At 37.5% G+C, this 25,258-nt stretch overlaps 2 protein-coding genes across 2 annotated transcripts; both read left to right on the top strand.

The window, feature by feature from the left end:
• The first annotated feature begins 3,562 nt into the window (after nt 1-3,562).
• Nucleotides 3,563-16,530, top strand: LOC145585251 (wax ester synthase/diacylglycerol acyltransferase 4-like). The gene is made up of 4 exons (XM_081641968.1): nt 3,563-3,655; nt 13,976-14,326; nt 14,806-14,943; nt 16,078-16,530. The coding sequence occupies exons 1-4, from the start codon at nt 3,563-3,565 to the stop codon at nt 16,243-16,245; spliced, it is 750 nt and encodes a 249-aa protein (XP_081498094.1). The 3' UTR covers nt 16,246-16,530.
• Nucleotides 16,531-19,736: 3,206 nt separating this feature from the next.
• LOC145585250 (wax ester synthase/diacylglycerol acyltransferase 4-like) lies at nt 19,737-23,384 on the top strand. The gene is made up of 5 exons (XM_081641967.1): nt 19,737-20,095; nt 20,184-20,759; nt 21,496-21,846; nt 22,456-22,593; nt 22,834-23,384. Exons 1-5 carry the CDS (start codon nt 19,877-19,879, stop codon nt 22,978-22,980), a joined length of 1,431 nt encoding a protein of 476 aa, XP_081498093.1. The 5' UTR covers nt 19,737-19,876; the 3' UTR covers nt 22,981-23,384.
• Nucleotides 23,385-25,258: the final 1,874 nt, after the last annotated feature.

The raw sequence follows: 25,258 nt of genomic DNA, 5'->3' as shown, positions 1-25,258 counted from the left end.
CTTCTAGGAAATGGTTGGAGTCTTTTCCTGAGACTGAGCTTATCCATCAACCTATTTTATTCTCTGATCATGGGGCGATTATTTTACGTGATAGTCCAGGTATCTCAACTAGGAAGCGTCCTTATAGGATTGAGAATTGGTGTTTGTTATTTCGGGAAGTTTCCTTGCTGATTGGTACCAATTGGCAAGCTAATGCCCAAGGGTCTAAGATGTTTTCGGTTTGTCGTCAATTGGATTTTATTCGTCGTTTGTTATTGGCCTGGTGTGTTGCTCATAAGAAATCGCGGGGTATTGACTGGAGGAAGATAGAGACTTCCATTTGCTCTTTATCTAGTCCTTTGACTACTGAGTCAGATCGTATGAGTTTTATTTCAGCAAGAAAGGAGGTTTTAGATCAAGCCCAGGTTGAATTTCTTTATTGGAAACAACGAGCCAAGGTAAAATGGGATGCATTGGGTGAGGCTCCGACTCGATTTTTGTTTGCTTCGGTACAGGCTCGTAAACAACGCAATAAGATAATCATCTTGAAAGATGTTTTGGGTAATTGGGTATCAGATCCGGCTGGAATCTCGCTAATGTTAACTGATCAATTTTCGAACCTTTACCAATGTCATGCCCCTTCCGCTGAAATTCCGGTCCTCGACTGGGAAGATTTAAAGCTTCCCACTCTGTCTTCCTCTGCTTGTCAGGAGCTTATGTTACCTTTTTCTGATATGGAAATTAAAGATGCTATGTTCCATATTGGTGATGACAAATCTCCAGGCCCGGATGGGTATAATGCAGCCTTCTTTAAGATCCATTGGTCAGTGGTTGGTACCTCAGTGACGGAGGCCATTCAGTTCTTTTTTGCCCATGGTTATCTTCTTAAGGAATGGAACCGTACCTTTTTGATTTTACTGCCTAAGGTGGATCACCCAGAGGAGCCTTCTCAGTTCCGTCCTATTGGTATCTGCAATGTTCTTTATAAATGTATTGCTAAATGTTTAACGAATCGCCTTCGGAGATTTTTGCCTTCTTTGATTTCAGGATCTCAGAGTGCCTTTGTTCCTGGTAGGTTAATGTCGGACAACAGTCTGCTTGCTCATGAACTTCTTTCCTATATGAATTCCTCGGCTTCTAAACTCTGTTCAGCGGCGCTTAAGTTGGACATGAATAAGGCTTATGATAGGGTTAATTGGGAGTTCTTGTGGCAAGTTTTACGAGCTTTTGGTTTCCCTCCATATTGGGTTCATATAATTCAGCAATGTGTTACAACGGTTTCCTACCAAGTCTTGGTTAATGGTTGTCCGTCACAGACTTTACTTCCTCGTTGCGGCCCCAGACAGGGGGACCCTCTTTCCCCGTATCTTTTTGTTCTTTGTATGGAGATTTTTTCTTTAATGATTAGTCGTGCCGAGGCTTCTGGTTTAGTTTGAGGACTTCAGATTTCCCGTAAGGCCCCACCTATCTCCCATCTCTTCTTTGCTGATGATGCCTTGCTTTTCTTCCGAGTTTCGCCTTCTGCTTGCGACAATTTGATGGCTGTCATTAACAAATTCTGTTTTGTCTCGGGCCAAATGGTTAATCTCCAAAAATCGTTTGTAAAGTTCAGTTCTAATACTCCATCGGATTATAGGGATTATTTGGCTTCTGTGTTGCGTATGGATTCTAGGAGCTCCTTAGGTACTTATCTGGGCATGCCTATTGATATGGGCAGGGGGAAGTGTCAGGTTTTCCAGCCTATGGTTGATAAACTTGTTCAGCGCCTTTCATCCTTTGCTTCTTTGCACCTTTCAGCGGCTGCGAAGTTGGTTATTATCAATTCTATATGTGTTGCTTCCTTCAACCATATCCTCTCTGTGTTTAAAGTGCCTTCTACGGTTTGTAATCGACTTGATAATCTTTTAGCTCGTTTTTGGTGGCGCTCTTCTCCTTCCTCTAAGGGGATAGCGTTATCTCCTTGTTCTGCTCTTTATTTGCCTCGGGGGCTGGGAGGTTTGGGTATTCGGAAATTTATTTGTTTTAATGCTGCTCTCCTGGCTAAGCAGTCTTGGCGACTTATGCATAATCCTCAACTGCTTGTTTCCAAGGTGTATCGAGCAAAGTATCCGTCTTTGCTGGCTTCTCATGGCACTGCCAAGACGGTCAGGCCGTCTTGGGGTTGTCGTAGTGTGTTACAGGGTTTTCAAACCCTTTGTCATGGTTTGGTGTGGAAAGTGGGGTCTGGTACCAACATTAGTATTCTTGATGATAGTTGGGTGCCAGGGGTTCACGTTCAGTTTAAGGATTCTGTGAACAGGATGGGTGTCCTATCCTTTGTTTCTGATTTGATTAATGTGCGTTCGAACGCATGGAAAACGAGTTTGATTCATCGGTTGTTTCCTCCCCGTACTGCTGGCCTTATTTTGGGCCTTGAACGGCCTAAGGAAAGAATTGATGATTTTGTTTATTGGAAATTTACTAGGGACGGGATGTTCTCCACGAAGACTGCGTATGTGTGGTCCTTGTGTTATGAGAATGGGGATCACCGATCACCTTTAGTTCTTGACTCAAGTTGGTGGAGGCATTTTTGGGCTTCTCCTTTATTTCCAAGGTGGAAAATGTTTGCTTGGAAGATTATCCATAATGCATTGCCTTCTGCTTCGTTGCTTGCTCGGAAGGGTTTGCCCTTGGATTCCAAATGTGGGTTTTGTCATAAGGATATGGAGACTCTTTCTCATCTTTTTCGAGATTGTCCTTTTACTTGGAGTTTGTGGGAGAACCAGCCTTGTGGATCGGCCTTGAATATGTCCCCAGAACAGCCTTTTGAAGAGTGGTTTCCTGAGGTTCTTTCTAAGTTTCTTCATGATAAGGACTGGTTGATGTTAGATCGTTTTTTTAGTTTGTTACGGGCCCTATGGCTTACTCGGAACTCTATGAGATTTCGTTCTGCAGTTTCTTCCCCTAATTGTATTATGGATCTAGCTTCTAGTTGGGTGGATAGGTGTTCTGAGGTCAGGTCGTTCAGATATGATATTAATATTACGCCTGCATTTCCTCCTGGGTTTTCTTGTAATATATCTTCTGCAGTTCTTCGAGGGAATGCGTCGGATGCTTGTTCTGTCAGCCTTACTTTTGATGGGGCCTAGAGTTCTGCCAGTCATAATGCGGGTACTGGATGGGTATTCTTGGATCTGGCTTCTGATGTTCAACTCGGGGGTGGGGCGCAGGCTTGTAACTCTAATTCTGCGTTACAGGCTGAACTGATAGCTTGTCTGTTTGCTTTACGCCATGCCAGGCAGCGTGGGTATTCCTCTTTACAAATTTTTACTGATTGTTCTTCGGTGGTGGATCTGCTTCGATCTCAGTTTCCCAAAGATATTTCTGTATGTTGGATTCAGCAAGAGATTTTGGAAGTTATTGGTGCTTTGGTTGTGTGTCATATTCAGAAGGTTCCAAGGTCTATGGTTGCTCAAGCTCACTGTTTGGCAAGGAAGGCGCGTCGGCGTGATTTACTTTGTTTCCGTTTTTAGTTTCTTTGTTGTTTATTTGTAAGTTCTTTTGTCAAAAAAAAAAAGTGATAGATATTAATATCCTTACGATTATGGAATCGGAAGTTATCATCGATGTTTCACATTCCTTGTCACAACTTCGAGAGGTCTTCCTTCCCAAAAACCATAGACTATCGTCTATTATGGTAATATATATTTCTTGTTTTTTTTATTCTGATATTACAAAGGAAAATGGAATACTATGTCCGGCCTCCTCATACGAAAGCCTTTTGGCCTTGAATAACATAGATGTAACACGGGCTGTCCAAACTCAGCATTAAATATTTCACTTTAAAAGGAGGTTTGACTGAGATTGAACCCACGACCTACCTTATTATTGTCATATTAACTCTTAACGCCCCGTTCACCCCACCTTATATTTATTGAACTGAAATTATTTTTGTTAAACTTAAATTATTTTTCTAAACTGAAATTAATTTTACTAATTCTCTATAATATTTTTTAAAATTACTAATTTTTACTGAACCACACTTATTTTTATAGAATATAATATTATTTTAAAGTAAAGTGAACACGATCTAAGTGTTGAAACCATGCATGTCAAAGGACTAACACAACCAAGTAGTTAAAGTGATGGTTGAAGCCAGATTTTTTTGTCATCAACCTCCCCAGAATTACGTAACTCCAAAAGCCCACTCTAGCCATAAACTACCTAGCTAACTACCTCAAAAACATGCACCCACTATAGAAACTCGATCCAAACCATCACGAAAACCACCTTCCAGCGGTGAAAGGGGGAGAAAGTAAGACTGAGGAAGGAAGAGAAGTAGCAATCAATAACGATAAGTTGAGCAGAAGTTGTGGTGCATGCAACCATGCTAGTGAGAGAGAATTGAGTCAAAGAGGAGTCAATGTCAAGTGTTGTGGGTATGTCGAAATCCAAAATATAAGGCCCAATTTCCTGAGCTTCACCTTATTATTATTGAGTTAAAATTATTTTTACTAAACTGAAATTAGGATTTTTTTTATTTAATTTTATTGAACTAGAATTATATTTCCAATGAAAATTATTTTTACTAATTAAATCTCTTTTTTTTTTTACCCATTCTTTATTACGAAGTATAAAGTTACTAATTAAAAATGATTTTTACTGAACTAAACTTATTTTTCAGAATATTATTATTTTAAGGTGAAAAAAACATGATTTAAATTGGTAAGAAGTATTTGAATTTTTTTTTTTTTTTTTTGAGGAAAACCGCTGAACAATATTAGTAATCAAGGGACAAAGTGTTCGAGAGTACATACGAGGAAACCTCCCTAGGGCAGCGATCCACCCAAACTTGTTCAACACCATTAGGAACGATCTTGGCTTGATTATGGGCAACATTATTCCCATCTCTTTTTAAATGAGACCACAAAAACGAGTTAAAATTGCAGCAAATAGATAAGAGATCTTCTAGCACTTTGTCTAAATCAGAGAAATATATAGCAGCCTTGGTAAGCCTGTTGATCAATACTTGACAGTCCGATTCGAGAATGACATTTTCATAACCAAACCTTCAAGCAAGATGCACTGCAAAAAGGAGAGCTCTTCCCTCTGTTATTTCAACTGGCCATTGTGCCTTAACTCTCCTGGTAGCTGTAAGAAGGACAACCCCCATATGGTCTTGCGCAACAACGCCCATTCCTACCCAACCCTCACTAGCCAAACAAGCATCTGCATTCAACTTAACAGTATTCATAGGCGAGGCTTTCCACTTCTTTGAGCTTTTCTTTCCCTTCACAGAGGCACCCTTGTACACCATAGTGTTATACTTGCCACACTCTTCAATCATTCTCTCAAGCCTTGTTAGAATTATGCTATTAGGTGTGATTCTACCTGAAAAAATCCATTGATTGAGCTCATACCATAGTAGCCATATCAAGTAAGCTGCTCTTTGAAATTTCTTTGCGTGAGAGACTTTCCACCTGACTACCAGATCACACATTGAACACGACATGTCCTGCAACATATCAGCACATCCACTCTCCTCCCACAGCCCTGCAGCACGCACATAATCAAACTACACATGAGAACTCGTCTCATCAGCCATACCACACCAGGAACAAGTTGCATCCTCCAACAAATGACGGGTCTTCAACACGCCTTTTGTGGGCAGGGTATTAGTACAGACCCTCCATAAAAAGTGTTTCACTTTTGGCGAGGCTTCCAAGCTCCAAATGTCAATCCAAGCATGATGAAAATCATCCAGATTGCAGCCCTTACCCAGCATATAGGAGGTCTTTACCGAGTATAGTCCGTCATTCGTAAAAGCCCAAGTAAGAGTATCACTCGGAGCTCTTGAACTCAAGGGGATAGCAAAAATACAACGTTGGTCTCTTTCATTGAAATTAGCAGTGATAGTATCAACGTTCCAATCCATAGTTTCCGGGTCAATGAGATCACTTACCTGAGTTAAACCATCCACCTCCAGGCTAGTTACAAACCGACCCTCACCATCAGCAAGCCAGGGGTCTCTCCAAATGTTAACCTTCGAACCATTGTCGACTCGCCACAAAATACCTTCTTTCAACAGTGCTTTTGTGCCCCATATACTCCTCCACGAGTAGTTGCCCATATCCTAGGTATGAATCCAGAAAAGTACCATTGGGGTAGTACTTTGCCTTCAACACTCTACTCAACAGTGAGTTTTCGAAATGTACTAATCTCCATGCTTGTTTTGCGAGAAGCGCCTCATTAAAAACATCTAGGTCCTTGAAACCCATTCCGCCCAAACATTTCAGGTTACACATAAAATCCCAAGATTTCCCGTGAATCTTCCGTTTCTGATCTTTTTTACCCCAAAAAAATCTTGCCACTGCAGCCCTGATACTGTGTGTAATCGAACTCGAAATCTTGTAGACCCCCATCAAATATGTTAGTATTGCTTGAATTACCGCTTTGAGGAGAACTTCCTTACCGGCTCTAGACAACAATTTCTTCTTCCATCCCTGCAATTTCTTTCAAATCCTGTCTGTAAGAGCATTAAAAGTGGCCTTCTTTGATCGTCCTACTACTGTCGGAATCCCCAAATATTTACCATGCCTTTCGACTTGGCGCATATTTAATACTCCCATTAACTCACTCCTTTGCTCAGCGCTCACTCCTTTGCTAAACGAAACTTCCGATTTTTCAAAATTAATTTTTTGCTCGGATGCTACTTCATACTGGTTGAGAATCTCAACTATCACTACGCATTCCCTTCGATTCGCTCTAGCAAAGAGTAAACTATCATCTGCAAACAAAAGATGTGAGATCACAAGACCGCTCCGACTTGCCTTTGCCCCATGAATTTCTCTATTCTGCACTTTATTAATCAACATATGAGAAAAGGCATCAGCAACCAAAATAAAAAGGTAAGGAGAAAGGGGGTATCCTTGCCTAAGTCCCCGAGAAGGGGACACCGAACCACAAACTCTTCCGTTGATGTAAAAGAATAGCTCACAGTCGTAACACACTCCATAACCAAGGTCACCCACCTACCATCAAAGCCCATGGTTAACAATAATTTCCTCAAAAAACCCCATTCAACCCGGTCATAAGCTTTGCTCATATCCAGCTTTAATGCAATGGTACCTTTCCGACCCCGGCTTTTCTTCATCGTATGAAACAACTCTAAAGCAATAAGAGCATTATCTGTGATGAGTTTACCCGGTACAAATGCATTTTGATTTTCTGAAACAACCCCTGGGATTATGTGATTCAACCTCATAACAATAACCTTTGAAACAAGCTTGTACAAGACATTACAAAGGCTAATAGTTTCTCTGACATTAAAGTAGGGTCTTTAATTTTCGGGATTAGAGCTATGTTAGTTTTGTTGACACCATTAAGGGGAGCATCTCCATTTAAAATTGAACTAACAAAGTTCACAACATCATTTCCTACTATATGCCAAAATCTCTAGTAAAAAATAGCATGCATACCATCCAGCACTGGGGCTTTGCAAGGGTACATTTGTTGGAGTGCAGCAAAAATCTCCTCCTTCGAATATGGCCTCATCAACGTCAAATTATGATCATCTGTTGATGGTATTGCGGCTTTTCCGTTGCGAGGCCTTGTGATAGAAATAACTTGTATTTTTATCACCATCCCTAACCTCCAAGACACGTGATCTTAAATACCAATACGCCTTATGCTTTCGATGAAGGTCACCAAGGACAGCTTCCAGTTCCGAACACCTCTCACAATTTTCTTTCGAAATTTCTAGTTAATGAACCTCCTTTAAAGCATTTTTTGCTGCCTCAATCTTACTGCCCAAGTCATCGAATTTCTTCCTACTCCACCGAATGAGGCTACTTCCCATCATACTTAATTTACTCAACATATCATGCTCATAAGTCGATTCCCACACCCTTCGGATTTCCTCTTCACAAGACTCATTTAATAACCAAGTTATCTCAAACTTGAATCTACGTCTCTTTTTCTTTTTTCCTCCCTCATGTTCCTTCGTTCTAAGGACAATCGGAGTATGGTCTAATTCATAGCGAAGAAGGTGTTCCACATTAGCTTGAGGAAAAAGTTGTACCCATGAAGGAGAAGCAACAAACCGGTCTAATCTTTCACGAACACAAGTACCTTCATGATTGCCTCTAGCCCAAGTCCACCATTGTCCCACAAAACCCATGTCACGCAATTCACACACATCCAAAGTCTCACGAAAATTAGCAAGCTCCCTCCTTTCCCTACTCGAACCGCCCTCCTTCTCTTCATAAGAGATAATTTCATTGAAATCACCCCCAAGAACTATAGGCAGAGGAGATTCCTCACATAAGTGCTTAATAAAAGACCAAGTATGACACTTATTTTCAACTTCCGGCCATCCGTAGATGCCCACAAACCTCCACACCTTCTCATCCTTCTTAACATCTCCGCAAATATGGTTTTGTGAATAAGAGACTAAACTACAATTTATTACATCCTCGCTCCAAAAAAGACACAATCCACCCGCTTTATCTCTACTCGCTACTCCAAAAGCATTTGTAAAACCGATGGGTCCTTTAACTTGCTCCACCGCCTCTTTACTGATCTTTGTTTCTGAAATAAAAACTAGATCAGGGGAAATTTTCAAACTCCATTTTCGGAGTCGTCAAACTGACTCGGGCTTACCCATCCCCCGGCAGTTCCAACATAGTATACTCATGATGAGTGGCAGGGTTAGTCCTCGCCAACCTCCGCCGACATAATGTAATCTGAAGAGTCTAAGAAGTTCAACTTTGATTTCTTACTGTCTCCTCCACCTTTGTCTGCTTCCATACTGCTAGTATCAAAGGATCTTTTAAGTTTCGAGAGAGCCCCTTCCGCCCCATCTTTTTCCAGTACTCTTTCTTATCCACCCTCCTCACTTTTTTACCCAATTTATTATTCTCTCTAGGGTCCTTCGGTCCTAACACAAAGTGGTCACACTGCTCACATTCTTGTCAAACTGGGAATACTCCACCTCTGCATTCGTTCCCAGCCCACTCTCATCCCCTACTACATCATCATGCCCTACATTGTTCAGAAATAGACCCTCTCTCTGCTCACTATTTGAAATCCTCTCCTTTTCAGAATTTTGAATGCTTTCACTACTCCTAGTTACAAACAGAGCCTTCTTGCAACTGGGAATGTCACTAACTTCCTCTAATTCTTTTGAGCGCCCTTTCCATGGTGAGGCTTTGATCCAAGTACCCCACTCTAACCCTTTTTCCTTATCATCTTCAGTCACGGTGGAGCAATCCTTCTCAGAGTGTCCTATTATACCACAGGCAAAACAGAAGAACGATAATCGTTCATACGCAAATTCAATAGTCACCTCCTTCCCCTTTTTGTCAATGATCTTTTGAAAGCGTCTCAATGGTTTTGTCATATCCATTAGCAATCGGACTCTCCTATATCGATCCAGTCCCAAAACATCCTCCTCCAACTCCATCAATTCGCCCATCCCCCTGGTAATTCCTTTAACATGGTCATTCGTTCGGCAATTAAAAGGGAGCCCCTTAATTCGCAACCAAAACGAAGAGGTTCGAAGGGTCACATGTACCGGTTGTTCGTCCTCCTCCACCTCTTTCAGCAGTATGAGTAGGGATGTCAACGGGGCGGGGCAGGGCGGGTTTTGGCATTCCCATCCCTATCCCCGCCTCCCATTTTCATCCCCATCCCTACAATGGGTCTGGAAATTTTCCCCATCCCCCCCCCGGCGGGTCTAACTTCAAAACCATCCCCACCCCATCCTCATGTGGATATCCATCCCCGTCTCAGCCCCACCTAATCTCCGCCCCATCCCCACCAAATCCCCACCTGAAATCAACCACAAATAAAATATTTAAATCTATTCAAAAAAAAAAATTATGTACTACAGTAGTCAGGCCTACTGCCTACAGCTCAAATAAAAAGTACATACTTAACATATTAAAGAAAAAAAAAACAGTAACTTCAAATTGTCCAAAGTACAAATATTAAAAATACTACAAGTATGTTAAAATACATATAAGAAATCCATTACGCCTTGAATTATTCGATGCAAACTCCACTTGTTCCGGAATCGATATCCCATGTTTCAAATTCTTCCTCTAATTCTTCCACTAATTTAGCATATTCATCATCCTTGAATTCTCCACAATCTGCAAATACAATGTGACTTAATTAAAAGTAATAATCAAACTTGTAGTTTTAAGCATCCAAAATCTAATTTTTCTTTCTCCACTTCCATCAATTACATCGGAAACATCAACAATTACCAATTGTAATACAAGAATCAAGACACTATTTACATATTACCACAAAAGATAGCAACTTTGAACACATTTAACCAAAGCAAATGAATTTGAAAAGTACTCATTTGAATGATCGACTTAATCAAAGGAAATTAATAGTTGACAATGCAAAAAAAAAATCAGAATTCTAATCTCTAAAATTAAAAATCTCCACATAACAAACTTCACCCATAAAAACCTCAAAAAAAGAAATTTAACAAAAAAATCCAAAAATCTCAAATATTATGAAAAATATCAAAACAATTAACAAAATTACAGCAAACCATAACACGGTTGTATGAAGCTAGTAATTAACTAGTAAAATTTTAATCGATGATTAAAGAACATAAAGTGTAGAAAAAGAAATTAAGGGAAAAAAAAAGTATTAAAAATTACCAAGTGGATGAGCTTGAAATATTCCGGCGATCGGATTGTTGGTCGGAGAGTTGACCGGCACACAACTCAGCGGCGAGATTCAGAGGATTAGGTCTTGAGAGGAAGTAAGGTGAGAGGAGAGAGGAGAGAATAGTGTGATAGTACGGCTAGGGTTGAGAATGAGAAGTAAGGTTGGGTTTTTTTTTCTCATGAAGTCTAGAAACTTCAAGTTAAGTCATTAATTTTTTTTTTTTTTTTGCTGTATATATATACAAAGTATGTTATTACGTACATATGGGATATGGGTCGGGTGTAATGCGGGTATGGGTCGGGTATGGGGCGGGTATTACTTAAAATCCACCCCTGCCCATCACCCATGGCGGGGATGGGGCAGGTCTCCTACTAGACCCGCCCCACTGACATCCCTAAGTATGAGGGTGTTGTCAAAACACCAGGGTCGTCCTTTGTATACCTTCTCCTTGTCCCTCCAATGAAAGAATTGGAAAGCAAATAAGTTGGGTCGTAAAACCCTAATTACCAATTTCTGGGATGGAGCCCAAATTTTCAACATCGTTCTTTTGAAAGCTTCCACATTGAAAAGCCTTTTCGTCAGAAGTTTTCCAACCAGTAATAATTCTAGGTTCTCTTGGGGTTCACCAGACGAAATTCCCCCAAGATCAACAATCCCACCACCACCATCTTCCAATTTGAGTTTCGAATAACGAGAAACCAGATCGTCAACCATTCTTACGAGCAAAAACCGGCCAGAAATCGGTGAGCAACATCCGAAAAAACGGTGGCGCAGCCTATCGAGTAGGAAGGAAGCCCTTTCTTTCGAGGGAGTTTCTTTAATTTGAAAAATAATATAATAAATAGGTTTATTGTTGAAAATTATTATACAAAATTAAGAGGATGGTTTTTGGCAAATTATCCTCTCAAAGTCCACTTATTACCATGCTTGCAATCTTTACTAATCATAATACATCAATACAAGTAACGTAACTAGGAAACTATACTCAATAAGGCAATTTTAATTTCGTAGCTAGCAAATATTTATTCCTAGTAAATACTGTAGCTAACTAAATTGCTTCAAGCAGATTTCTAACAATGAAGGAGAAAAACAATGGAAGAAGGTAGAAGTGAACGTCGAAGATCATGTGATTATTCCTAGTCACCCAAATGGCTTACCAATCGAATCATACGACGATTATTTTGATGAATATCTAACAAAAATCGACGAAGAACAACTGCCACGAAATAGGCCTTTATGGGAGGTTCATATACTTAACTTCCCAACAAGCAAAGCAATTGCACATATTATCTTCAAGTTTCACCATGCACTTGGTGATGGCTACACTTTGATGGGAATATTGTTATCTTGTGCAAAAAAAGCAGATGATCCTTCCCTTCCGTTAACTTTTCCATCAACACGATCAAGTTCCAAAGTTGCAGATAACAACAATATTACGAGTATTATTATCAGTTGGGTGTCTAGAATTTTTTCTACAATCTTTAAAGGAGCTTATGATTTTGGATGGAGTTTTCTAAAAAGTACTTGCAAAGTAGATGATAAGACACCCATTAGATCTGGAAATAGCGGTTTAGGGTTCTGCCCAGTGAAGATGTCGAATATGGAATTTTCCTTGGATCAAATCAAATTGATCAAAGCAAAGATAGGCGGAGTAAGTTATTTACCTCTCTTATTTTATTTTATTATTTATTATTAGTTCTTGCTATACAGGACCATTTTATTTTGGAAAAATTGTAAATAATAATCCTAACTTTGTTGTATTAATCCCTAACAGGTCAACAAATAAAGTCAATGACCTATTATATCAGATCACTTGATATATGTCAGGTCCTGATTAGTCCAAAATTTTAAAAAATATATTTAAAAAATTAAAAAAAAACAAAAGTCAGAAAAACCAGCCAACCAGCACCCCTCCACCATCGGCCCACCTTGACCTCCACCACCACTGCCCCAACCCGTAGCCCCTCCCTCGCCGAACCGTTGTTCTTCCCTTGTCGTTTCCCCTTTTCCCCGAAACCCCTTCCTATCCCCCTACACAGCCACCACGGAAACCCCTTCGATCCAGCACTCCCATAAACCCCGATCGCTCCTTTCCCCACCCCGAAACCCTAGCGGCTAGGGTTTTCGATGGTGGGGGATGAGTGTTTGGGGTTTTTCGGGAGTGAAGGAGGTGGCTTTAATGGAGTTTCAAGTGGTGGTGGTGGCTAGAGTTGCACGATTTTAATGAGAGTTCAAGGGGTGGTTTTAATGGAGTTTTGAGTGGTGGTGGTGGCGGCTGGAGCGTGCAAGAATCGTCGATAAGTTATGGTGACTGGGCTGCTGCCTGGCTGCGACGACAAGCTGATGTGGTGACTGGGTTGCGTGCCTGGTTGCTGCAATAGTAGACTGGCGGTGATGTGGCTGGGAGTGGCCCAGTCACATAACCCTGCTTTTTATTAAAAAAAATCAAAAACTTTTTTTAAATTTATTTTTATTTTTAAAAATTAAAATTTAGTTGTAGATAATTATTTTAAGTTTGGTTATTTTAAACTCTTAACACGTGTCTCTTTGAAAAAAGTAAAAAAAAAAAAAAAATAATAATAATAATAATAATAATAATAATAACCCATTCAACCGGTAATTGGGTTTGAAGAAAGTAAACATCCCCTAAGGTTCAGATTATTCTAGAATAATCCAAAGTTGGGATTATGATTTTACAATATTTCATTTTATTTTTCATAGTACGTGGCTCACAAGATTATCCTAACTTTTGTGTATCTTTCCTTTTAAACAAAAAATGAGTACGTAGTACTCCCTCTTTTTCCTTAAATTTATGTATTTATTTATTTTTTTTTCATTTAACTTTTCACGGTTTCTATTTTCATAAAAAATTATAAAAACTTGATATTAATAAAATATACAATGACACAAATCTAATAAGAGTTTCATGATTTGCATCAAAAAAAAAAAAAAAAAAAGATTTACATGATTATATTATCTCTTACACTCTTATAGACAATGACAATTAAAGGTGAAAGTTTTAAAAGTGACTAAAAGATAAGCGTAATGGGGCAAAAATTTAAGGACAAAATAAGTACGAGACTAAGAAGATTATCCTAACTTTTGTGTACCTTTCCTTAAAAACAAAAAAATAAGCCGTACGTGGCTATCTATCCATAGCTAGTTGGCCATCCACCTAAAACTAGACCATGCTTCGATCACAGTTTATAGCTAGAGCATAGCCTATTGACATTACGAGATATATATATATATATATATATATATATATATATATATATATATATATATATATATATATATATATATATATATATAAATCTTGCAGACTGTAAATGACATTCTTGGAGGCATTATCTTTCTTGGGGTTCGAAGATACATGCGAGCAACTGACACGAAATCCGGCAACTCGGAATCAACAGCAATAGTGATTCTCAACACTAGAAACGTCCAAGGCTATTTGTCCACTGACCAAATGAACAAAACACAAAACAAAATATGGGGGAACCAATTTGGTTTCTTGCATATAATGATACCTGAATTAAACGACGACGTATGCTCCGATCCCCTCGATTTTGTCTATGACGCTCGAAAACAGATCACCAGTTTCAAAACTTCACCATCAATCTATCTTACTGCTCAATGCCTAGAGATCATAAGGAAATGCAGGGGTCATGAGGTACATAATACTTCCTCCGTTTTTCTTTTATTGAATTATAAAGATTTTTACCGTATTCACATAATAATGTTGTGAGACCATCATTTATGATTTATTCATAAGGAAAAACGTCGTTATGTGGGATCCAGTTTTTAAATATCAAATTTTTATAATATACAAAAGTAGAATTAATACTATGTAAATAAAATATTGAATGACAAAGTAATACATTGATAAGCGTGAAATTACTCATGATGCAATAAAAAAAAAAATATCGGAGAAAGTATAAAAAAAATTGACCATATTATTTTTCCAAAATTAAAATTAAAACTTTATGCAGATATTACTTTAATTTTTATTTCATTTTAGAAGTTTGTAAAGTTTATTGATCAAGAAACAAATTGATGAAAAAAACTGTTTAAACTTTGATAATAAGAACCATAAAAAAAAAAAATAAATAAATAAATAAATTGAAACATGCATGGTTATTGGTTTTTCAGGCAGCAGCTGAATTTATGCATAGAACTGTGAATAATGCAAGCTTAATGATCACAAACATGATTGGTCCAATTGAACGAATTACGTTGGCTGATCATCCAATTAAAGGCATGTACTTTGTATCTGGAGGCGTTCCTCAGGTACGCAATAATAGATGAACAAAATTGTTTATCTCATAGCAATTTGGTAAATAAATCAACAACTTTATTCAGTTATCATTACTGTATGGACCTATTTTTATAGAAAAAAATTATTGATTTATTTACGAAAATGTCATGTGATAAACAATTATTTTGTATCTCAGAGATAAACTTGTATTACCCAATTTTTAAGGGATAAAAGGTATATATTTTGTTTTTTTTTTTTTTTTTAAATATGGGGAGAGTATAGTTAAAGTTTTAAATTCACTAATTATGCTAAATAAACATCTTTTGGGCTTTGGGAGAGTATAGTTAAAGTTTTAAAATATAGGGAGAGTATAGTTAAAGTTTTAAGGGCGGATTTGGGAAGCCGATTTTATGCATTTTTAGCTGTTTTTTTTCTAGTCGAAAATGACCTGAAAAAACCCGATCATTTTAGACGAATTTGGGCACAAAAATTTCGGCCCAAGACTTGGCCCGACCAGACCCAACCCGAGAAGTGGGTTGATTTTTTTTTGGTCTTGACCCGCCCCGTCTAATGGTCACCTCTACATTTGAGTCTTTGAGAGAACCCCCTAAACTTGGTGTATTTTTCTAAAGAAAGGAAGAGAGGGGGGGAGGGAAGGAAATAAATACTTTTTGCAACCTAATCAGTATGGGCTTTGGTCTAGGCCAGTACCAATTTTTCTAAAAAAAAAAATATGTAGGCCCAATCCTAGTAAACGTTGTGCCTAGGCTTAGTTTGGATCAAGAAGTCATAATAGATTAATAGCACTAGCACCTACGACAATTATGTGTGTCTTATATGTCAAGACGTCTAAGTCTAACCATTTCATATGGCAACTTGGCAAGTACTCTCCTCTACTTTATCTTGGTTGTTACTAGTAGCTTTAAAAATGTCAATTAACTTAGCTGGTTAAAAAATTTAGAATTGATCTCTAAGACCTGCAAATCATATACGTAGTATACGAAGTAGATAACATTTGTTGCGAGTCTTTTATACCAAGAAAAAACGTACAACCAATGGGTTACTAATTACATACTGTTCTCTATCTTTCTGTTTCGACAGTCCAAATACGTGAGCCAGCCTTTTGGCCCTTTTCTGTCACTAATAGAAATGTTATTGATTTGCAGAGCCTCCTAGTAACGATTATGAGTTACATGCAAACTGTAAGGATAGGATTATCAGTTGAAAAGGACTTCATAGACTCACAGAGGCTGGAATCATGCATCAAGAAAGCTTTCGAGCATATATACGAGGCAGCTACAAAGACCGAATATCCAAATAAGGGAGTCGAGTAACAAAATACTTCGTATATGTACTATCGGTCTATAGATCTCTGTGGAGGTTGCGGTGTTGGTATGGGATTGATATGACTCTGCTCAAGTTATCAGTTAGCTCTCCTCTTCTTCACTAATAATTATCTGATATGCTTATTCTTGTTCATGTAGAACAAACTAAATAAAATGCAATGGTATTACTAATGGTATCTACTATCTAGTGCACTTGTATTCTTATATTTGTTACTCGGTACGAACTATGAAGGCATGCTACCAAAGCTTTTATGATTTGTTCAAAATTTCGTATTATTTGTTGTGCTTATACTAACACCAACATACAATTGCAAATAGAACGGCAAACTAGTATTCATGGTTGGGGAATTCATAGCTATGATCTCGATTTGCAGATTGAAATAGAGAAACTACTGAGAAAGTCATATTTGACAATACTATTATAGATGGAATTCAATCTCAAGTCTTTGAAACTACCCTTCAAGATTTTAATTAACCAAACAAGTTGGCGTATGACATCCACAAGGACCACAAGTACCAAAAGGTGATAAAAAATGAATTGCATCAATCAATATTAAGTAAATGCCCACTTTTTTTTCACCCAACTCAAACTATGATTTTCACAATCGTGGCAACTGTTCAGATGATTACTTTTAAGTTTTAACTTCCAAAAAATAGTACAGCAGTAACTGGTTCAGATTTCGATGCACTTCAATCTTATCCCCTTAATTCTACGTAGAATGAAGTCAATGAACCCAGTACATTAATTTTCAATTGTTATGGCCTGCTTCAATAGTCAATATTCAGTACAAAACTGTGATCAATTGATCATTCAACACATGGACTCAGGCAATCAGCCTAATTGACAAAATTTCGTCAATTAGTAGCTGATGTGGGCTATACACTGTCCTTTTTAGGAGTATTATATTGTATTATACGGATTTTGGTAACGGTGGGAAATTGGCCGTAAGTAACATTAAAATTAACGGCTATTTCACCAAATGTCACTGAGTAATTTAAAAATTCACCAAATGCCATCGGACTTTTCAGAATTCACCAAATGCCACCCAGTTTTTTAAAAATTCACCAAGTGTTATTAATGACCAACGGCCGTTAACTCCGTTAGTCATTAGGGGTATTCATGACACATGTCATGATATAATTGGTCAATTTATATTAATTCATCATAATTTAAAAAAAACAAAAAATTAAAATAACAAAAAATTAAAATAACAAAAAAACAAAAAAAAAAACCAAAATTTCTCAGCCACCTACCCACCACAGCCAAACCCTAGGCCCTCCCCTTATCTCGCCGGAAAACGGCCGGTCACCACCTTAACCACCAACAATCGGCCGGCCGGCCCTTAAGCGCCCCACCTGACCTACCGCCGACCCCCAAAACCTCCTACACAAACTGCCCCGACCCCATAAACCACCATTATCGAAATCGGTCCCTTACCTCCGTCACCAAAATCAGCAAAATCAACCACCCTCCCTTTACCTCTGTCGCCAAAATCGTCCCTCCTTCCTTTCCCCACCCTCGATCGGTCGTTTCGACGGTGGGAGAAGGGAGGAAGGGCGTTTTATTGGTGGTTTTTGGGGTCGGGGCGACTGTGTGGGTGGTGTTTGGGGTTAAGGCGGGTAGCGTGGGTGGTTTGGGGGTCGACGGTGGGTCAGGTGGGCACTAAAGGGCCGGCCGACCGATTTTTGGTGGATAAGGTGGTGGCCGGCCGTTTTCCGGCGAGATTAGGGTGGGGCTAGGGTTTGGCGGTGGTAGGGGTGGCTGGGGAAATTTTGGGGTTTTATTTTAAATTTTTTTTTTTTTGTTATTTTAATTTTTTTAAAAAAATTATAATGAATTAAGATAAATTGACCAATTATATCATGACATGTGTCATGATTAACCCCTAATGACTAATGGAGTTAACGGCCGTTGGTCATTAATGGCACTCGGTGAATTTTTAAAAAACTGGATGGCATTTGATGAATTCTGAAAAGTCCGATGGCATTTGATGAATTTTTAAATTACTCAGTAGCATTTGGTGAAATAGCCGTAAAATTAACGGGGTCACATATTACTTTAACCATTAAATAATATTTTTAAAATAAAAGCCTTTCTCCTGGAGTCTTGGCTGTAAGTAATTTGTAGAGTAGATTTGGTTCTGGAATTCGTCTTGTTCGGATTTCTTTATTGTTTTCGGAATTCGAAATTAGAGGATCTGTTTACTGCAATATGATATCTTATTTTCTACTCAATTATAATGCCTTGGTATACCATCTTTTGACTCCAACTGTGTCAATTAGAAAATATACTGGGTCTAGTAGAAGATTGAATTTTATGGATTTGCTTTAATGGCTGAATACATTGGGTCTTAGACTCATGAAGGCGTTAGTCAAGAATCCCCTCGTTAGTCAACAAAAACCCATCAAGTTATCGTTTATATAACTTCAGCATGAATTGACACATTTACCCCAGACATAAATGTGTAAAAGACAAAAATACCAGCTGATTTACATGGGATGTAAATCAGGCTGATGGACTTAGAATTCCCCCTAACATTAAAGCATTACATGTGCCGGAACCTGTGCCTGTTTTTTCAGCAATTACTACGACACCGACTAATCGCCTATTAACTACAAGTCTACAAGTAATCACCATCTCCAGGTAAAAATCAATATCCGGCTAATTGCCTAACAGTTAGACACATAGTAAGGGGGTGAAACGCCATTAGTGCCCTCAACATAGACTACAGTTTTCTCATCAAGACCATGTCAAATTGAACACTCCTAGCCGGCCAGAAGACACAATAAACCGGGCTATAGATAAGCAACACAATTTGCATCACAAGCAGTTTGCTTAACGTAACTTTTACATGCACGGCGACTTTATAATGGTGCCGATAGCAAAACTGCAGGGATAAAACGGTGCCATGAAGACAGACAGCAAATATGGGCATATGAGTAATTCATAGTTGACAGTCTAGACACCCTATACATACACACTTGAATGTATTGCAGGTAATGCAGTATCATAGCCTCTCAGGCAACAATACTGCAGCATTGCAGAGTAATTATTAGAACAGCTATCATTCTTTGGTCAATACCTAAGCCATTTTACTAAATTCAGCAAGTTATCCTTAGCATATGAGGAATTACTTAAAAGGTAATATTTGATTAGCTAACCTGAACCTCACAAGCAGTAAGATTAATAATGATGCAGTGTCATGTGCCAAGGAGTACTAAGAAAAAATGTAACAATTGACGAGTATAACAAATTAATCATGGCAGTTAGGTGTTGAAATTAATACTCGTATTTACATGCATGATGTTGAATTCAAAGAAAATTATGCACTCCATGATTGATTGAGATAATTAATAATAAATAACATGACCATAACCAGTGAAATAAGCACCTTTTCTACATTCGTAAGCAGTGAAACAAGCACCTTTTCTACATTCCTTTCAAACGTTCGTCCTATAAATTCCGCTAACGTAGTTCCACTTCTCACCTTCACATCCTAGATCCTACAAACGAAAAGAAAAAAAACGTGTTCATTGATATCATACAGCGTATCAGGCAACAATATTACAGCCATAACCCATTGTAAAAAAAGGTTGTAATACATCCATATAAGATAAAATGAAGTCTAAGTTGCAAATAAAAACAGAAAGAAGCAACCTGCAGGAAAAGGATGCATCCGAACCAGTATCTCCTACCGGACAATACTTCAACAGCAAAACACTGTCAGTTTGCATCCTTGCAGTTCTGGAATCTGAAGTTCCCGTTGATGACTCATGTGCAATTCCACAACTACGAGATGTTTTCCTTCCCATCAACCCCAGATTTTCTTCTATTATGGTAATAAATACATTTCATATCTTCCTTTAGTTTTTCATTTCTTCTTTAAAATAGTAGTGTTACTGACTAGCAAAATTACTTCAAGCAGATAACTGACAAGAAAGGTGTAAAGCAATGGAAAAAAGTAGAAGTGAACCTTCAAGATCACCTTATAATTCCCAGCTTCCCAGAGGGCCTATCAGTTGAATCATACAACGAATACTTCGACGAATATCTGACGAAAACTAGTTCAGACTTATTGCCACAAAATAGGCCTTTATGGGAAGTTCACATATTCAAGTACCCAACAAGCAAAGCAGCTGGGCATATAATCTTCAAGCTTCACCATGCACTTGGTGACGGCTACTCTCTGATGGGAGCACTTCTTTCCTGCGTGAAAAGAGCAGATAATCCTTCTCTTCCATTAACTTTCCCTTCAACTCGATCAAGCTCAGCAAACAAGAGCAGCAATTCGACAAGGATTATTGAATGGGTGCCACAAACTATATCTGCAATCTTCAAAGGAGCCTATGATTTTGGATGGAGTTTTCTGAAAAGCACTTGCAATCCAGATGATAAGACACCCATCAGGTCCGGAAAGAGTCAGGGTTTCCAACCAACCAAAATCTCTACTATTGAACTATCCCTAGACCACATTAAACTAATCAAAGCAAGAGTAGGAACGGTACGTTGTCCTTTCTATTTCTTCTTGCTTTTTGTATAGTATAATTAAAGCAGTTTAAGAAATAATATTACTTCGTAGTACTTATTAGTTTTATTTAGTAAGTGCAAATCAAATCAGTAAAAATTACTCGTATCAATATGACAAAACTAATACAGCAATAAATCAAATAAATATACTTAAATCGTAAGAAATAACTTTTAATCAGTAAAAATAGTTTGTAATAAATACAAATAGTTTCAGTCCAAGAAAGATGGTAAAGGCCGTATTTTAGCTGATTTTTTGGACGCCTTATTAGCACTATTATAAGGAGGCATAAATTCTTTCCAAAACTTGGATGATGCATCCTAAACTTTAGAACAAAAATTTATGATCCCACAATAAAGGCACAAAATCCCATAAAACAACCACCAAATATGAACTACCTTGTGCCCTTGTGGTCCAAATGAAAATAGATTTAGGCCAATTAGCCTCAGAAAACATGAATTCTAATTGATGTAGTACTACAAAGTAGTTGCAGACAAACAATTCTTTTCAAGAAAAGTAGTACTAAAAGTACTCTATTTATTTCAATCTAGTATTCATCAATGTTTCATAAAAGCAAGATCACCCAATATTTTAGGATTGTTTCTATAATGATTGGCATAGGATTTGCTAAGAGAACTGAAGGAGTTAACAATCTATTCAAGCAATAAAACAAAAAACATTGGTACTGACACTGTTCTGTTTACTCCTGCAGACAATCAATGACATTCTTGCAGGCATAGTTTTCCATGGGATTCGAGTATACATGCAAGAAATTGACCCAGAATCCAGCATTTCACAATCTACAGCTTTGGTGCTGCTCAATACTAGGAACATCACAAGATATATTTCAGTTAAGGAAATGAAAACAGCAAGTACCAAGATGTGGGGGAACCAATTTGCATTTTTGCATGTAGCGATTCCTGAACTAATTGATGATAACTCCTCCAACCCCCTTGATTTTGTCTATAAAACACAGCAACAGATTACGAGGCTCAGAAATTCACCAGCAGTTTATCTCACAGCTCAGTGCCTAGAGATTGCAAGGAAATGCAAAGGACCTGAGGTACATGAATTTAATGATCATATTTCTTTATGCACATGCTGTCTTTTTTTAAGCTTTCATTAGACTTCAGGATGCCTTAGATCAAGATAAAAGTGTACTTGCCTTAGTAGACATTCTCTCGGTGAGCAAACAAACTTCAGCCACAGGTGAACATGCTTCAGAGACGTTTCCACATCAATGATTTTTTTTTTTTATCAACACACATGAAATGGAACATTTATCTCCGTCTCCATTTACCTATATTTGAAAATAAGTCCAGATTAAATGCACATTATTGACGATCAGAAATTTATACACAAGTGATATTGGCTTATCTTAAAATACTGACATAAATATCTTTTAATTAGTCTTATGTAAGCAAATAGCATAAAGAACAATCTTATTACCATACTTACTGAAACTAAGCAGTTCTGAGTATCGATGGTGTACAGTATAAAATTTGAGGACACTAGACTTATTATAGGTTTCCAAAACTCAACAGAACCAGTCCGATAACTTCCCTTTGTATACTTAATCAATCAAGCATGTATATTAGAATGGCATTTTGTTGATTGACTATACTAATAAAAAGAAAGACTAATAAACAAAACAAAATACATTCTGTTTCAGGCAGCAGCTGAACTTATCTACAATACAATGAATAAATCAAGCATGGGAATGACAAATATGATAGGTCCAATTGAAAAAGTGGCCTTGGTTAACCATCCTGTCAAAGGCATATACTTCATGGTTTGCGGCACTCCTAAGGTAAGGGTTCACAATACTTCTGTCCATCACTTTAAGTGATTGATAATGCAAAACTTAAACATCATTTCCTAAACAGTTGTCAGTTATGTTGCTTGATCGATCTTATGTCATCCTCAATTTAACTACAAATTGCTTATTTCTTCATGTAGATTAACAGTTTTCAGAATCAGTACAGATTTACTGCTTTAGTTAACTCTTGACCCCTCATCCACCGCTAACAATGACTCTGCGGACTTGCAGAGCCTAGTAATAACAATCATGAGTTACATGCAAACTGTGAGGATTGGAGTAGGAGTTGAAAAGGGCCTCATAGACTCACAGAAGCTGACCTCATGCATCAAGAATGCTTTTGATCTGGCGTACGAGGCAGCTTCAAAGAGCCAATAAAAAAGAACTTCAAACAGCATAAAGTTTATCCTCAAGGTGTTGATTTGGGAATGATGCAACTCACCTCATATATGACATTTCAATTAGCTCAAGCCTTGCAATTCTTTGCTCTATTCATCAGCAATTACTATGTCTAGTCTAGTAAGAGGATGGCATTTGGATCCTTTTCTAAGAAACTTTTAAGCAAAAAAAAATAAGTGGTTCATGGCTATATATATGTACACTTCTCCTTGTATCAGTGTGGCATTATGCATAATTCATTGTCATGAATGACATTTTGGAAGAGGAACTGTGATAGCATAATGGATAATTACATGAAATCCTCAATGTTATATGCTATTAGGACCTTGTTCTTGTATACTATTGTGCTCAAACATTGTCAACTTAGATCAATATTATCTCTCATCACAGCTTTGTGAAACTATTAAACAAAAGCTCCATAATAATCTCATGAAAATATCTTAAGGCGATATCTACTGGTGCTAACTTCGTATTATGATCCAATTTGTGTAAGGTTACAAAATTTGGATGACTGATCAATGTCAAATGTGGCTCAACTACCCTTAAAAGAAAGTAGCACTACTGTTAAAATTCCAATAAAAATCTAGGAATTTTACCATACTATACTTATAAGAAATGTGTTGTGTTATGCCTTGAATTCTCTATGACAATTTGGCATTACAAACAAAAGCCTAAGTCTTCTAATTTCTTCTAGAAGCATAGAGCCGTCACAGGAAGAAAATAACTCAATCAATTTAAAGTAAAGTTTTGCTTGGAGTTTAATTTGGGTATTTAACATCCCTGCATGTTATTTCTCACAAGGTTGAAGCGTTTCAACATTGGTAGCTCACTAGCTCATATATGGCTTTAAGGGCATAAAGCATATTTCATTAACTCCGCCTATTGACTTCTAAACCCCAATCATAGAAGGGTAAAAGATACTTACACCCTTAACTCCCTAAGCACCTACAGTTGGGAGGATTCGACCTTGTGGACATCAAGGTTACAAGATGAATCCTCAACCAACTATATCAAGTCTTGCAAACTTGTAAAACACAAAAGGGTTACCTTTTTACTTTATATTTATCTACATAAAACTATGGGGTAATACAATTGTCCCTCCTAGGCTCCTAGCCAAGTGGATGTAGGTCATGTTGACTTAACCATATAATTCCGATAGTTACTAATTTTCATAGTTTCTGTTCATTCTCAAAACTATTTTTAATATTTTCTGTTCTTCTCAAAATCATTTCTAATATTTTCCTTTCGTTGTTCAAGTTCAATTAAAACCAAATAACATAAATCCTAGCATTAAAAAGTTTGCTAATACTCTGTAACCTAAATATTAAAATCATAATTCAAATTCTAGAATTGGATTTCCAGCATTACAATTAACAACAATAGTAGAGATTAATTTCAGCATTAAGTTATTAACATGTACGATTACAATTAGTTAGGTAATTAATTAAGAACCTAACATCAATGTCGCAAATAATTCCAATGAATTCATGAACAAAATAAAGAATTTGCATGCTCACCATAATTTTTTCTGAATTCCGGAAATTAAGGTTTAAAATCTCCATACCAAATTCGCCAACAATTAGCCACTCTGCCCAGATAACATTGGTCTGAAATGCTCTCGTTTTTACTATAATTGGGGAAATTTAGGGTTTTTTACGTACTCGTAATCTCCTATGCTCAAATTCTTTCAACAAATTCATTTTTTTGGAAAGGTTCTTGTGTATTTGGTACAAATTTTTTACTCACTTGTGTTATTGTCGTTTATTGTACTACGAGAGTATCGGAGATTTGGAGTATTGAGTACTCCCTCCAATTTTAATTTAAGTGTGCCACCTTGATTCTTTGATTGGTTCACTTGTCAATGTATAACTTTAACTAATAATATATTAGATTATTTAATTATCAATAAGTATGAATAATAAAAATTGATATTTGAAAACTATGTTTTGAGACGATTCATATTTATGACTATATTTTGTCTTACGTGTAAAGCACAAACAATGGTCAAAGCGATGCATATGAATAGTGTCAAAGTCAAAGTGGAACACTTAAATAAAAACGGAAGGAATATATATCAAATGTTATTGTAACTCTTTATATGTTGTTGGACTTGTCTACATGAGTCCATGTAAACTGGACATTTGGGTCGAGTGTAGATTAGGTCATTTTAGATCTAATATTTATTTGGGTCGGGTTAGATCGAGTCAAACTGTGTATTGATTATCGAATATTCGGTTCCTAGATAATTGGACAAGTG

This window comes from Chenopodium album, chromosome 16, assembly GCF_948465745.1.
Source record: "Chenopodium album chromosome 16, dcCheAlbu1.1, whole genome shotgun sequence".
In the NCBI taxonomy this organism is placed as follows: Eukaryota; Viridiplantae; Streptophyta; class Magnoliopsida; order Caryophyllales; family Amaranthaceae; genus Chenopodium; species Chenopodium album.
This window is presented reverse-complemented; position numbering and strand designations above follow the sequence as displayed.

Excerpts from the sequence above, each read along its gene's own strand:
- LOC145585251 (XM_081641968.1), top strand. The coding sequence starts at position 3,563 with ATGGAATCGGAAGTTATCATCGATGTTTCACATTCCTTGTCACAACTT. Across the intron at positions 14,327-14,805 it reads GGAAATGCAGGGGTCATGAG|GCAGCAGCTGAATTTATGCA; the intron begins GTACATAATACT and ends TTGGTTTTTCAG. Across the intron at positions 14,944-16,077 it reads TATCTGGAGGCGTTCCTCAG|AGCCTCCTAGTAACGATTAT; the intron begins GTACGCAATAAT and ends ATTGATTTGCAG.
- LOC145585250 (XM_081641967.1), top strand. The coding sequence starts at position 19,877 with ATGAAGTCTAAGTTGCAAATAAAAACAGAAAGAAGCAACCTGCAGGAA. Across the intron at positions 20,760-21,495 it reads TCAAAGCAAGAGTAGGAACG|ACAATCAATGACATTCTTGC; the intron begins GTACGTTGTCCT and ends TTACTCCTGCAG. Across the intron at positions 21,847-22,455 it reads GGAAATGCAAAGGACCTGAG|GCAGCAGCTGAACTTATCTA; the intron begins GTACATGAATTT and ends ATTCTGTTTCAG.